This window comes from Peromyscus californicus, unplaced genomic scaffold (assembly GCF_007827085.1).
Source record: "Peromyscus californicus insignis strain IS unplaced genomic scaffold, ASM782708v3 Scaffold_10__1_contigs__length_136768540, whole genome shotgun sequence".
NCBI lineage: Eukaryota > Metazoa > Chordata > Mammalia > Rodentia > Cricetidae > Peromyscus > Peromyscus californicus.
The window spans coordinates 8955678-8971366 of NW_026294391.1; the positions used below are offsets into that span (position 1 = coordinate 8955678).

General features: G+C 50.9%; 1 protein-coding gene across 9 annotated transcripts in view; it reads left to right on the plus strand.

Moving 5' to 3' along the window:
* Bcor (BCL6 corepressor) overlaps positions 1-15689 on the plus strand; it is a 121540-nt gene that overhangs the window by 81640 nt on the left and 24211 nt on the right. For 8 of the 9 annotated variants that reach the window (XM_052739719.1, XM_052739773.1, XM_052739888.1 and 5 more), the window contains exon 2: positions 14301-14426. In XM_052739719.1, the coding sequence (XP_052595679.1) occupies positions 14341-14426 (86 nt within the window). In that variant the 5' untranslated portion in view covers positions 14301-14340. Of the gene's footprint in view, positions 1-14300; positions 14453-15689 lie in introns of those variants that run through there. The other variant, XM_052740217.1, reaches the window with a different exon arrangement.

Genomic DNA, 15689 nt, shown 5'->3' on the forward strand with positions numbered 1-15689 from the left:
AGGAGATTGTCTGGACACTTTAAAAAATCCGTCATTTGTGTATCAAAGGTCTAAAACTTAATACAACTCAGCATACATTAATTTAGTTCTTTCCAGAGCTGGATATTGATGGGTGGGTCCCCTATAGATAATTAACTTATTCCCTCCCCTCTTTTCCTCTTAAAGATTTGTGGTCTAAGGCCCCTCTATTTACGTTTAAATTGCAAAGCCATGCTGGTCTGGCCAGGAAATGAACTGCGTTACAGGGATAGCCAAAGAACCTCAGTAGTAGGGAGGGATGCTCAGATTAAGATGTACCCCAGAATGATGTGTGCTGGGACAAATCTAGACACTTTGGTTCCTATGTCCTAATGGAACAAGAGATAAAGAACTGACCGAGAGGAATATAAACATGGCTGTGCAAATGCAGAAATGTATAGTGATATTCTAAAAGAAAAACTATAGACGTTGTGAAGCTGGAAATTGGGGCAGAATTTCCGTGTTGTAAAGACAAAAAAATCCATTTAAAGATGTGAAGATGGTCACTTGGAAAAAAGCACAAAAGGCACGCGTATGCATTCATACCTGTGCTTAGATACAGGGGCCCAGTTACAAAGAGCAGCCCTTTGCCTTGAGGAAGACTTCTCACCTAGTGAGACTGATTGAAAGTAAAAACGGGGGCAACTCCATTGACACATTCTCAGGGCAATAATGTGTTTGGGCAGTAGAAAATGGTAAAGCAGCTCCCGAATTGGTGATGGCCCTTGTTTAGGATGACTTCTAGTTCTTGCCCTTACTGACCAGGTAGCAGGATTTCTAAAGAGGATGGGAGTTCTTGACCTTGGGTGGTTGGAAGGTGAAGGAAAGGGCAGTAGCTCTCTACTTTGTGGTGGGGAGAAAGATGTGAGACTGTGGTAAAGTCTTGTTGGGGAAGGTGGTGTTGGGCTTGAACAGAGAAAGAATCCGAAGAAGCGTGCCCTCTGGGAGAAATAAAGGAGAAAGTGGTATGCTTTCATTGTTTTTTTCCTCCCCGCTGGAGGAGACCATGCCTGGGACGACCTGTGCTGGGTACATTAGCAGGCGCCTCAGTGACCCCAGAAGGGCATGTAAACTCCTGCTAGGGCTTAGTTTGCTCGGGGCACCGATTTGCCTCCCTCCCTCTTTGTTTAAGCGCAGTCAGGAATTCCAGTTTTTATTGGGAAGATCACACTTGGGTGGAGCCCAGGCCAGGCGGGGCAGGGCTGGGCTGTGCAGAAGGCCGGCAGCCTCCAAAAAGGCCTGAGTGCTGCCCCAACCTTAACACAGTTCGCAAGAGCAACCAGCAGCCCTTAACAAAGCCTCCCTAGTTTCCTGGAGGACTCTTCATCCAGACACCTAGCCAGGCAGGGTGGGGAATCTCATGGGCCATCCTCAAGGCTGCATCCCACCGCTTTTCTGAAAGGAGCTAGGAAGGCCCTTTGTTTAGGGGTGTCCTGAGAGTCGCTGAAGAGTGTAAATGCAGTGTTTTTTTTTGTGTGTGTGTGTGTGTGTGTGTGTGTGTGTGTGTTTTTTTTTGCCGAGGAGTCTCTTGGAACAGTCTGGATCTGGTCTAGTGGGGGCCTCTCACAGACTTAGGAAGGCTTTGGCTGGCCACCGTCGGAGGAATTTGGTCAGTGTTGATGGCCAATGGGATTCCATCTTTTTGCGGAGATGGCCTCCCTGCTGAGAGACTTAGGTGGTGGAGCTGAGAAACCCAGAAGAGCTGTAGTGTAAGACCTCTCTGTCCACCTCTGTTGGTAACCCAACCCCATTTATCTTGAGCACTTGTCCCAAGGTGTGCACTGACCACTTCCCCAACTGCTCCCCAAACTCAGAGGGGACATCTGACATTTTGTGGGGTAGTAGTTAAAGGTGCTCTTCTGGGGTTGTTTCTGAAGGTTCCCATTCTGGGCTCAAGCTCAATTCTGGGTTTTCTCAATCTAGATTCTTGTGGTATGTCCCCACTTATTTTTTCCAGAGCCTGAGTATTGCTAGCCAGCACCCACAGGCTGGGTTCCCCACGATTAGACAAATGGAGAAGTCCACTCCGAGAAGATCCTGACAGCATAAAATATAATTTGTGATCTAAAAGACAGTTTCCAGTATAATCTCATTATGCACCGCAGACTCCCGTGTTATTTTGTGGAAGGCGGACAATGATCAATTTACATTGACCCGGGGCTGGGCGAGCTTTTAGATGGTAATTGCCATATTGATTTGCATGCAAAAAGGAGACCTGCTAAAATTAAAGACCGGAAGCTAAATTAAACTAAATTTATTGTCTAGGTGCACACCAGGGGAACTATTGGGGGAGGGAGGTGAGGCAGGTTAGGTTGCCAGGGGCAGAGCAGGTAAGAGGCTCTCAGAGCTTGGGGGGCAGTTTACAACTGTCCCAGATAGCTTTGCCTTGTGATTTCAAAATGTGGAAAGGGAGTCGAGTTTAGGGGAAAAGTTATAAAAAGGTACAATTGCAGTGAAGGCCCCAAGTCTTTTAATGCTCACGATAACTATAAGGCAGAGGGGAGGTTTATAGGGTTATAGGGGGTCTTCCTGCACCATTTCCGGCACTCCCACCTCCCATTTCTATTGTTCTGGCTCTGTCGGGCCTTTGCTGTGGTGCCAGGGACACCAAAATCTGAAGAGAGAGAAAGGAAGAAGTGGGGAAAAGGCAGCCCTTCCCTTCCCGCCTTGCTCCTTCCCCTCCCCCTCTGGAGCGGTAGACCGTGTGGGCGTGAATGTGTTGGGGCTAAGCACGCCCTCCACGGCCCTCCACCTACGCAAGGCCCGGTGGGTCCGCACGGATAGGACTATGGGCAGTTGTCTCACGAAGGAAGCCATGGTTGCAAGCTCTGCTGGATGGCGATTGCTCGGGAAGCCGCGGACTCCAGGTGGCCGATGATGGGGGTGAGGAATTCGAGTGGATTGTATTGGAGCGGGAGAAAGGGAGAAGGTGTCTGCGGGCCTGCCTAGTGCCAGGAACAGGGGGTCGCCCCTAGAAGTTCCGGCATGCTAGGCCAGTTCTGAGCCGGGGTAGGCGGGTGCTGGAAACTCGGCCGGCTAGCCAAGGCTGGAAAGTTTTTAAAAGAGAAAGAAAGCCACTTGCGGAGGGCTGGCTGAGAGCCAGGTCAGCTGGGCTGCCTGGCCACTCGGCTGGTGAACAGAGGGAGTGTGCAGTCCTTCTCCACCTAGCCCCTCTCCCTCTCACTGTCACTGCCAGTCTGTTTCAGAGGCTCTCCTGGAACACAGCTGCAGAAACTGGCCGACGGGAGCAGGTGTCTGTCTAGTGCCCGAACAAGTAGTCCTCACTGAGCAAAGGTGAACATTAAGTTCCAAAAGCAACTGAAAGCCTGGCCTGAGTCTGAAAATTAGGAGGAAGTGGGGAGAGGATGTTGGGGCACTAAGGTTTGGAGACCATATCCTGGGAGGAAAGGTTGGGAAAAGGAAAGCTTGCCCCGGTCGGTGGTTGGCTTTTGATAGGAACATTGGAATGCCCAATAGGGCCTCCTGATACCTTGCAAGCCACTTGGCTGGTATTTTCAAGCCACTTGGCTGGTATTTTCGCTCCCACTTCATTATGGTTCCTAGGGTGTTTTCTTGGAGCCTTATGGGAGGTAGATAGACATGGGCGCACCTCCGAAGGCCTTTTGCTCTATCTAGATAATCTGTTGCATCATGTGGCAAGTTGCGGGTGGAAATCTCAGCCATAGGACCAGTAGTCTGCATTTTCCCTGAGAACAGAGAGGCCAGGCCACCTACTCAATGCTTGCTGCAGGCTAGCACCCCAAGGGAATGTGGCACCTTGTTGGGAGCGTTGGCCCTCAAACTGGGGCATCTCAGTGTGAGGGATTTGTAGTATGGAGGGGGAAATTGTGAAAGCCTTTTCAGTGGCCTTAGAGATTGCTGTAATGTTTTGGGGAAATGGCTCTGGGCTCATACTGGATGAATTACATAAGGCTCATGCGCTGGCTCTTTACCTTGTGTTTGATACGCAAGACCTAAAACTTAGCAGCTTACTTGAGGCGGAGACAGTATGTGAAAATGGGGTTTCAGATGACACAGTTCAACCAATAATTGGCTCCTCTCCGCAACTCCAGGACTGAGTTTGACCATGGCCCGCCCCTTTTTGCTAGCTGTGTGACCTTGGGGGCAAGTTATTTATGGCCTCTGAGCCTCGGTACATTTCTTCATTTGTATGACTGGGAATAATTATCTACCTTTAGGATCAAAGACAATGCTTGGCACATAGTAGGCCCAGAGGGTTAATAATTGCCCTGAATGCCTGCCCATGTTTCTATAAGTTGCTCCTCAGTTCTATTGCCCTCAAGCCCTGCTCGGCCAGGGTCCCAGGGCCATTCCTCTGGGTCAGCCTATGTGGACTCCTTTCCTTTGTTAGAGCTCCTTGCCTTATGCCTTTAAGGGATTCCATATGCAACGCCTTGGGTTTTTTTCTCTCTACGTGGGATCATTATATGGTTAGGAATTGGTTCCAGAACTGGGATCTCGGTGCTGTTTGGCAAGTTTTCCAGTCGTTGTTTCAGGGGAGGGGCCTGGAGCTGCTGGAGGAGAAGTGCTAGTTGGAGGAGGTGGAGGGATGGCCTGCTGCAGAGGCCAGAGGTGCTGGGGTTTGATAGCGATTCAGTCCGGATGTTAGGAAGGCTCGGTGTGCTTTTCAATAAAGTCAGCCAGAGATTGCTTCTTTTATATCGATATGTATTTAAAAAAATTACTAGCACGAGAAGAAAACCAGACCTGTATGGATCCAGGGCGGTAGTAAGCTACTGTGATCAGGTTTCCTCTTCGACTCCCACAGGGGAAGTCAGCTTTTGATTGAAGCTACACTTGGTTCTTGACTCTCAGGGGATGCCTGCTCTGAAACAGGAGCCCTCCCTCCCCCTTCCCTTCTTTCCCTAAAAGCCTTTGTGCTGAAAGAGCTTCAGTAGGCACGAATCCCTGGTCCCGCTACAGAGCACCTTCCAGCCTTTGCTGACATTGTTTTGTGAGCGGTGGGTTGTACCAGGCCAGCAGGTTTACCCTCGTTTTAGCTCACTATTTTAGAGGTAGTGTATGGACAGGATGCTCCTAACTGCGGAGGTGATGGCCACAGTGTGGAGCCCAGCTGCCTGGAATTCGAAGGCTCCATAACCTTTGCCCTGGGGGCCCTTCAGGAGGGGGCAGAGGTGGGGATCTTGAGGACCCAGGATTGTTTTCTGGGATGTTTGTTTTCTCAAGTCCAAGAGGCTCAGGGTGGACACAGGCAAGAGTATGTTCCAGCTTTGAGTCTGATTGAAAAACTTGCTTTAATTGGAGAAACTCCTAGGCATTTCACAGTTCTGTACAAATGCAAACTTGAAATAGCTCAGGACCTACGTCATTTAGGAAAGGATAAATGAAGTACAAAAATGTTCAAACTATGTAAATCCTTGGAGTTGTCTGCCCTCCCATAAACACATGACAAGTGCCAAGGCATTTCCAGTCAAAACACCCATGGACCCAGCAGCCTCCATCCTTTGTATTTATTATTTTATTAACAGCATTTTACACAGCATTTAACAAGCCCAGACTGCCCGCTTTCCACAGTGACTGGGGTGGAAAATGAGTGGGGGTGGGGAAAAGTGGTCTACAAACCCACTAGCTGGAGAGATCTCTCCAGATGGAGAGGCAGTTTATTTCTACTGTCCAAAAAAAAAAAAAAAAAAAAGCCAAAAGTAGTACTGAGGAGAAAGAGAGCTCCCCTCCCATCCTAGGAGCCCGGTTAAGCTTCTCTAGTGTGTTGGCTCCCAGCTTCCACTTGGAAGGTAAAACAGGGTCTACTACAGGCTACTCTGTCCCTTGGTTATTGGTGCTCTTCAAAGAACAAGTATTTGTCTGTCGTTATTCCATATCCTGGTGGAAAGTTTCTAACGAAAAGTAATGCCTTTCTTAAGTCATAAAATGAGCCTTGTATGATTATTTAATTAAAATCTATTTAAGGACCGATTAGGCGTGTAATTTGCGCTAATAATGACGATTATGGAAATGTTCAACTTAACCAAAAATCATAAAGGAGACATTTTGATCAGTGGGGCGACCAGTAAGTATTCGATGTGTTGGGCAATTTCTGAAAGACCAGAGGCAGATCTCTGTGGGCCTGCACAGAGTGCAGACATGCCCAGCCTCTGTGACAACTTGGAGAGCTGCAGGCCTCCCTGTTACAGACCCAGCCTGGCCACTTGGCCCAGTGGCCTAGGAGTGTGAGCTATCTCTTCCCATCCCGCTTCCCCAGACTCTACCAGAGGCTCAAACTCTGGGAGAGGGCTGATAAACCACAGCGAAATCTCTGCGAAATGGCGGTGCTTTCGGGCTTTAACAAACTGCACCGAGAAAACGCATGCTTCCTTAGCTGGCCTTGGCTAGAGCCTGGAGGGGTGGGGTGGGGGGAGAGCCAGGGTCCCTTGTTCCGGAGAAACCTGCCAGCTGCTGGGCTTGGTGCGAAGGCGAAGGCAGACACAATGCTGCTGTTGTTGGTTTGATCTCTAACTGTGGATTGTTAGTCTGGCTTTAACTATGTGGTAAGGGGGGAATGTGAAGGCTGTTTACAGCGAGTGCAAATAATGTGACAGCTGTTGGCGCGCGCGCGAGCAGCACTGCGCCTCCTCAGCACTCACACAAAGCGCGCACTATGCAGGCCCCGCGGAGGAGCTGCAGAGGTGGCCACCACTTTGTGGCTGGCGCTTTCGGATGAGAGAAAGCTGGGCCACATCCCGTCACCAATCAATCCCCAGTGCACACCTTAAGGACTTCCCAAGGGTGGGGTGAGGGTGTGGAATGGTTTCTATGTTGTGGTTTAGGGAACTTGTTAGGCAGAGGTGTCAGGAGAAGGCCCAGGGGGCCTGGTGTGTCTGTGTCTGGAGGGGTTGGCCAAGATCCCTGGACCTAGGTCCTCAGCTGCTTGGGACAAGAGTTTGCAAGATTTGGGAAAACAAGCAGCAGCCCTAAGTAAGCTTGGTGGAAAGAATGCGTTATTAACTGAAGGCTTTCTGGGGATTCCAGAGGCTCTGAAGGCTGTTCCTCCTCTGCAGTGGCCCTATTCAGACAAGTTAGAGACAGGCGGCTGCTGTGTTCTGGGCACTGGGCACTGTTCCTCAGGCTGCCAATGCAAGTGTGTGGGTTCAGGATCCAGAGGGGTTTGCATTTCAGGGGAAGGGGTGCAGCTCGACTTTGACTCACACATCTCAGAACACATCTCCTAACCTTCCCTTGTCAGAACACATCGGCCTTCAGCTCCAGCCACAAAAGGCTGGAGCAGCAGCAGCAGCATTAGCAGCAGCAGCAGCAGCAGCAGCAGCGCTCTGTGGGCACCAGGGTGGAAAGGAGAACAGTTGGTGATGGTCAGCACTCCCCGCTGTCCTGGAAGTGCGGAGATGGTCAAGAACTTGGGTCTGCCTCTTAGGTGGCCTGGAGCAAGCTGAGAGTTAAGCAGCACTCCTACCCCCCAGGAACTCCAGGGTTGAAAGAAGCTTTCTAAGCCCTGGCTGTCCACGGGAGATAGAGAATCTTTTCAGGCTGACTTAATTCTATATTCTCCCCTTCTGGGTGACTTTGGCCCTTGGGTGGACAACTGCAGGGTGGCTGAGTCTAGCTACTCGCCACCCCCTCCCCCAGGTAAAGTAAACATGCTGAGTTTTAATGTGGACTTCTACATATTCCCCTTGGGGAGCTGGGAGATGCTTCTGGAGTGATACATGAACTTCGGTGCCAGTTCTATAAATTGGTCTCTTTTTATGACGTGTGCCATTTTCTGTAGGAATGTTGCTTGCAAAACGAGTTTCGCCTTGGAGGAAAGGCGGAAAGATAAACAAGCCTGCAACGCCAAAACACTGGCAGTCTTTCCCTCCTTCCAGCTCTCTTAAAGCAGCCGGGCTGTATTTCCAGGATTAGACTCATGCTTGTAAGGAGGGACTCGCTTGGCTTTTTTTCCCCCCAAGCAAATGCAAATTAGAGAAAAATAATTTTCTTTCAACGATATGCAATGTATTAGTCACTTGTTATCGTGCTCCAAGGCAGGCCTCATTTGCGTGTCTGCCAGCTCGCTCGCATCTGCTCAGCGCTGTTGGGGCATTTTAACCTTGGCGCTGTCGTGTCTAGTCCCACGGATCAAGGGGGAGTAATCAAGCCCTGAACAGCCACAAAAATTCGTGGATCCCCACCTAGATGGCTTTGTTTTGGGGGTACTTTGAGTTCCAAGACTGAGCAGCAGACATGGAATTCCTATTGTTCCTTGTAAAGAAAGTGAATGTCCCTCTCTTGGCCCTCACCCCCTAGCCTTCCCAGGACTTTCAGGCTCTGCACAATCAGCAAGAAGCCTGCATGCAAATTTCAGGACCCTTGCATTTTCCACGTCTTAATTCCTTAAGAAGTTCCTTTGTGCTTACTAGGGGAAGCCTTCCTTGTAACTTGTTACTTTCTGTAGTGGGGAGTGACATTAAATGTTTCGTTCATACAGAGCTTTAGTGGAGACATATATACTACTATGGCCTTGATATGGGGCATTTATTTAGGATTCCTCTCCAGGTTGTATGGATTCCTTAGTGGGGATTGAACTTGACTAGGCCAAGCATGGGGTTGGAGCTTCCTAGGTTTTGCGTGGGGGATCCACCTCCTTTTTAAGGAACTCTCGTTTCTGACTTCCCCCCACCTGCACTTGGGGTGGACATGTAGTTCACTGACTAGCTGGTGTGGCACAACCTGAAGGAAAGAGAAAGGACAAAAAACCAGTCAGTCCCTGGCCAGCCCTGTAGAAGGGAGAGGGGAAGTCATCTCTGTCCTTAATTTGGGAGCAGCGCTAAATCTGATCCCAGGAGCTGGGGCTCTGCCTAGTGTAGACGACGTATGACCATCAGCCCATTTTGGATAAGACTCTCGGGGTCAGCCCTATACAGGGCTCCACACCTGTTCCATTTTACTGTAGGCTATACTTGGCTCCCATCTTCCTAAGGGGGGAGGGTCCAGAGGAGCAGCCCTCTAGTTTGAAGGTAGGAAGGGTTTGTAGTCCTGACTCTGTGGTGGGCTTGAGCATTTCCCCTGAGGGCTCCAAGTCTGCCTGAACCCACTCAAAAGTTAGCTTCTGTCTGAAATTTCATGGTGAGGACCAAAGGAGATGGAGGCTCCAGCAGAGGGACCCTGGAAGTCCCGTGAGAACACAGGGTCTTTGGGGGAGGGTGGCTGCCCAAGGGAGAATGGTAGAGTTTCTGGAAGGGCCTGAGGGGACTCCTGGCCAGTCCTGCTGGACCTTGGCAGGGAACGGGGAGGAGGGGCAGAGGGATTAGTGAGCTCGGAGCAGTACTGGGAAAGACAGTCCCTTTGTTGCAGACCCATCTCATCATGCTCCATAGAGGCGTGGAGAGGGGGGGCCCCTCCTCCTCGATTCCTGGGCTGCCACCAAGGGCCACGTTTATTCCCACCGTGGGGGCTCTCTGCTGTGACCTAAGCTTCGAGAAGAAGCTGGGGAGATCAGGTCTGTGTAAGCCGTGTCCCCTCTCCCCCTTCTGCTCCCTGACTTAGCCTGTTACTGATGGAAAACTGGGGCTTGTGGGTGGTGACATCCATAGAACAGAGCCAGTGCTTGTGGCTTGAAGTATGCACCTGGGCAGCCTAGCCTGGACCACACTTCCAATGCTAACATAGCTCAGGACCTGGGAGCAATTTGAGGTCCCCTACTCATCAGCTATATGGCACCTGGGAAAGCAGCCCAGGAGGACCCGCCCTGCATTGCACATCCGGGAAAGCATTTTCTTTTCATTTCCCACCCCCACATAGGCCCTCCCCCCAACATTCTAAAATAGAAACTTCTTCCCCCTCCCTTCCTTGACACCCAGAGTGTGGTGCTGCTGTGACTCAGTCTGGGTTTGGAGCAACCCCAGGAAGGGCTGGCGCTAGCTTTAGGCTTGGGTGAAATCCACACCAGTCCTTGTCATCCCCTCCCCCCAGCCTGGCCCCTCCGGATCTCCTTCCTCAGCACCACACCGCCGATAAAGACCGTGTAGCCATTCTGGGACTTAATATGAACAGTGTGTCTAGTGGAGTCAGACGCTGTTGGGGTTAACCATGGCCAGCTCCAGCTATTGCCAGTCAAAACTCAAGTCCATAGTGCAGCTGAAGCCTCTGGAAAACACGGTGCCAAATATTTACAGAGGGGACCGAGGTTGGAGAGATTCGGCCACCTGCCCAGGGACACAGGGTGGGTGAGGGTGAGAGTGGGAGCTGTGATGACCGGAAGAGAACCAGCCACGGGAGGAGGGGCTTCTTTTCTCAAGAGGCCCCTCCCTACTCCCCAGCACACTGAGCTGACATCAGGCTACTTATGTCCAACCTGCCTGCGGGATGGAGAAAAGCCTCCAAAGAAGGGACTCTGGCAGCATTTGAGTGGAAAGGTTTCATCATCTCTTCCTAGCCCCTGTTGTGGGTGCAGGGGGCACTGGTAGCAGTGGGCACCGGTAGCAGTGGCCTGTCGTAGTGGGCCAAGAGCGGAGGGAACAGAAGGTTAAGAGCCCAGTGCGTCAGTGCTCTACCCTTCCCTCGGTCCGCTCCCTGTTGTCTGCAGGGGAAATCTTAGATGGATGCCCTCGAAGAAGAAACAGGTAAAGTGGGCGGGCTGGTATATGACTTTAATCCCAGCAAAGACAGATAACTCTTGAGTTCCATGCTAGCCAGAACAGTAAGACCTTGTCTTTGAAAAAAGGAAAGTGTGTCCTTTTCCTGGATCTACAGTGTTGTCACCTCTTGTCTCTTCGTAAAGGAAAGCAATGCTCCTTCTCGAGGATGCCAAGGTTGGAGGGACAGCATCTAATCTTGGTCCCTGTGACCCTCTTCTGCCAGTCAGGTCCTTCTCCCCTGTGTTCAGGCCAAGCTTGGGTACTCTAGCCACAACCTTTGGCTCTAGAGCAAATGATTGCTCAAAGTCTGTCCAGGCGACTCTGGTTAAACACGGTTCCAGGAGCTGTGACCACACACCATGTGTAGCTGTGGCATGGTGGGTCCCCAAGACCCGTGTGTTCAGCAGGCAGATACTGCAGTTAGTAATCAACCTGCTCCGGAAGACTCAGCCAGCCTTCCCTGGCTGGCTCTCTGAGCCATCATTTCTTGGCATTTCCTTTCTCGCCCTTGCTTTTCTCTCCACAACTGGCGATAGGGGTTAAAACCCAGAGCCAAGGTAAAGCTAGCAACTTGCCCTCGGAACAGGCTGGTGCTTGTAAAGTGTTATTTCATGAGTGACTTCACACATCTTGGCACTTGGAGAGGCATAGCCTGCATGCGGAAGAAGGGGCGAATGTGAACCTCTTCCTTATATATAGCAGCCAAGTGCCTTGAGGTCTTCTGTATTCTCTCTACCACATCCCACAGCCAAGGGTCAGCAAAGTCAGTTCTGAAGTGCTTTGCCTCAGCAGTAGGAAGCAAAGCCCCAGCCATTTTACTAGCACTTTCTGGAAACTGAATGGGATGAGTTGAGTGTTGCCCTTTTCTGCCTCTTGCTCTCTTTTTGGCTTTTCACCCATGAGTTTGAGTGATGGTAATCCCTGCTCCTCGATGGTTTAGTGGAAGCAGGATGCTTCTGCTGATTATGTTCCTGCTGGGGGCTTGAGCTGCCCTTGTCTGTCACCCTCCAGAAGGGCCTCCTGCCAGACGGGATCCCAGCCATTGGCCCTTTCTACGCTGTTCCTCTTCGGCCAGGCACCTGAAGAGTTAAAAGTCCTTAGCTTGTTGCAATGAAATTATGGCCGGCAGTGGCGCCGCTGTTTGTTCAACAGACCTCCACTCTTAAACAGTTCACAAAAAGTTCACGGAGCAGCTAAAGATTGTAAGTGTGTGTACACGAGTGTGCACAAGCACTGATGCACATGTGTGCATAGTCCACATGCAGCTCCTCTTCGTCCAGCCCTCCCTGGCAGTCACATACAGAAGAGACTGAGATGCACTCCAGGCCTTAACTCTCAGTCTGACCCTGTGTGTGACGGACGCTTCAGCCTGATGGCTAACGTTATTTATCTGTGACATTAATATTGAAAATCTTGAAGGACGAGCTCCAGAGAGGGGCGGAAGCCTCCGTTTTCTCGTCTGTCCCAGGTGCCTCACAGTACAGGTGGCCTTTTCTGGAAAAGTGAAGGGACTGGAGATGCTTCTGTGGGGAAGACGGCAGGCATTCCCTAAGTTGATTCTGTTCCTCCTTGAGGTTCCCTGAGGTACTTTTCCCAAGGCGGACAGACCACTTAGGGAGATATGTAGGAGGCAGCTGGGTTTCAAGGGAAGGCCGAGTGAGGAACTGGAACATGGAGTTTGGACTTTTCTTAGGCAGGCTCTTTTTCCTGGGTATTGGTTGTGGAGTTCCCGTTTCCAGTGGAATTTCTGCACTCGATCAGTGCTCCACGAAGGCATGGTGTGGTTTCCGTTGCAGACTGCTGTCCAGGACACCTGCACCAAGGAATGGCGGGCGCTCTACTTGCTGAGGCCACCCACAACGTCTTCCTTTTGTTGTGAGATCCTCATACAACAACATAGGCAGCAGATCCTCAGGAAAGAGACACTCCGTGGAATAGGTCTTGGGTCTTTCCAGCACTGGTGGGGTGGCGTTCCCTGTATATTTGGAGGATAGAAAACGGTGGACAGCCCCCCCCCCCCCCCCCACCTCCTGCAACACCCTAGTCAGTTCCTCTATGCACTATGGCTAAGCCATTTGGAGTTCGTTCCCCTGTCTGGAGAAAGAGACCCTTCCTCGGAAAACAGCTTCGACAAAGTCCATTCCCATGATGCCTTCACCGATTCTGGCCTCTTCAGGGCCCTTCCTCCTCTTCCAGCTTCATTGTTGAGCTCTAACTGTGCGTGCTGTGTTGGTGCGTGTTGTTCTATGGTTGGGGGCCAGTGGGGGTTGCTGGTGGACAAAAGACCTAGTTAGGACAAAGAAAGGAGCATAGCTGAGCCTTCCCTGCCCCCACCCCAGTCCCTGGCAGAAGAGTCCCTGGACAGGGTGCCTCCACCCAACCGACCTGGCAGTCTGCTTCTCCGAGTGCTAAAGTGTAAAAGCAAGCATTTGCATATTTTCTCCTGCTAACAAAGGAAATGTGTCGACTTAAGGGAACATTTGGGCTTTCGGAAACTGTGTGGGTGGGTGTGTGAGGGAGGAGAAAGAAAAGTTCCCCTGATGATCTATCTGCACACCAATTATTTCACACTCAGGTTTGGGTCCCGTGGAAAAATGCCGTGGTCTGTCCTGGACAAGGGAAACTGAGATGTGTTTGTGAGCAGGGAATTGCCGAGGGCCATCGGTCCCAGGCATTAAAGGCTCCCCTACTTATTAACCCAGCATTTAACAGCAGGATATGGGCTGAAGCGCAGTCAAAAGAAACGGCTCAACCTCCAAAGAGCAATTAAAATCCTGCACGAGGATAAATCACGCGCCGTGATAATCCTGTTAATAAAATGCAGCTTGTCCTGACCCTTCACTCATGCAGCAAACTAGAATGTGCTGTGGGTGGGGGCGGTGGGCTGAGAAGGTAAGTGGGGGAAGTGGTCTGGGCTCCTTTGCAGCCCCTACACACCCCCACCCCCGCACGCACAGCCTCCCCCACACGGCACAGCCTCCCTCACACACACAGCCTCCCCCTCCCATGATGTGGAAAATGGGTGGCTTGCCTGTTCCTGTGTGCCAGCTACTCGGAGCCCATCAGCATCAGCCCTGGCTGCAAAGACTTATGCGCTAATGATTTCTTGTCCCCAGCGAGCAGGCGTCATTGAATTACTCAGCTGCCTCCCCCTGCAGCTCCCAGGCAAAACCACCCCTGTTAGGTGCTTAATCTAATCCAGGGCTTCAGTGGAGAGGTTCACCAGCCCACTGGACTCTCTCTCTCACCCTCGATGTTTGGGTCGTACACCGGACAGCTTGGAAATTCAGTCCTAACAATGTGTCCTATGTGAGTCCCAAACCTGCCACCACCACCTCACTGTTACTCCTTCTACCACCCCGAGAGAAGGGATCATTTTGCCAGTGATCTAGCGCCCTGTGTATCTCCAGTCCCTCCTCAAATATGGCTTCTTTGTGTGGCAAGAGTGTGGGCAGGTGGAGAGCTGTGGCTTGGATGGGCTTTTCCTGTTAGCTTGAACCTGTTCCCCCGAATCACTGGGTCAGATGTGTTGCTGGCTCCTGGTCATTTGTAGACAATCCTCAGGCACAAGCTGCATCCTGTATGAATCGCCTTGAGAGAGGCCTTCTCTGCTTCGCCGGTGCCTCTCCTTTAGCTAACCTCTTGGGGACCCCCCTATCTTTTTTTAAACAGACTAGACGCTTGAAGCCAAGCTGCCAGCCGAGAGGACGACATGCTTTCAGCAACTCCCCTGTATGGGAACGTTCACAGCTGGATGAACAGCGAAAGGGTCCGCATGTGTGGAACAAGTGAAGACAGGTGAATGGTCTCCAGGGCCAGGCCTGGTGAGGGAAACGTGCTCTCCTCCCCCACACTCCTGAGCAGAACCCATGCCCAAGCCCCCTCACCTTCTCACAGCCAGAGAGGGCCCCAAAAGGTCTGGGCAAGAGAGATCTCCTAGCTGGTGGCCCTTGATTTACAGTTTTAACAGGCAGTCTGGCTCAGCGAAGCATTGCCGCCCTTTAAAAGATTAGCCCCTGAAGCGGCCTTTCAGTGCACTTTCGTCCTTAATTTATTATTTCATATTTATGAAGGAGAATTAATCCCCGTCTATATGCTGCTTTAACTCTAAATGTCAGGAGTGTGGGCCCAGGTGGATCGGCATTCGATGTGCTTTTAAAACAAATAGTTTGCTTAGTAATAAATGAGGAAATGGCTACCCTTTCCTTGGGTCCAGCCCAAGGTTTCAGGTTGCCCTCTGCTGCCATTCCATGTGGCTTTTGGCCCGGATCTGATCACTGGACAGCTCAGCTGGGCTTTCTAATCAGTCATTTCGGACTGGGGTAGAGACAACCGAACAGTAGATGATTGAAGCAGCTTTGCTGTAATGGTGAAGCTTGTCCTCTGCTGCTTGTCAGCGATGTTATCCTGGGGATTTGGAAGTTGGCATAGAACCCTTCCTTTATCAATGCTCTCTGATAACAAGTCCCGGGACAGCCAGCAGCAGCCTGGCACAGATGTGTAGCTTCCTCTTCTGCCTGGAGTGGCTGACATTTCTCTGATACTATTGTATATCCACACACATCTCCACATTGTTTTGATAAAGGCCGCAAATATAACTTCACTGTCACCATGGAAACTAGTCTCGTGGATGTGGTCCCTAACTTTGTTTGGGGGAAGTTTTGAAAACCTGCCCTCAGGGTTAATTATTGCAGATGTGGTAGGTTGAAGGGGCTATCTGTAGACTTCTAGCCCGCTTGGTCCATGGCCATTTTACTTAGTGTCTGCCACCCTCCAAGACAGCTCGTAAGGGTTAGCTAGGACAGCACTTGGCCTCTGTAGAAAAGGTCACGTGAGAGAAGTATGCTTAATCTCTGGCTTGCCCACCTCTGGGACATATGTGTTATTCATGTCCCCACACATGAAAGGCCTGCCTTTGCTTTGTTCTGCCAGGGTAATATTGAATCACCATTTGGGAGCAGCTCTCACTCTAGGTCATGGCAGGGAGGGCTAGGAGAGTTCACAAAAATAAATGAGATTAGTAGAAACTGGTCTGGTCTGGGGAGATAGATGAAAGATATA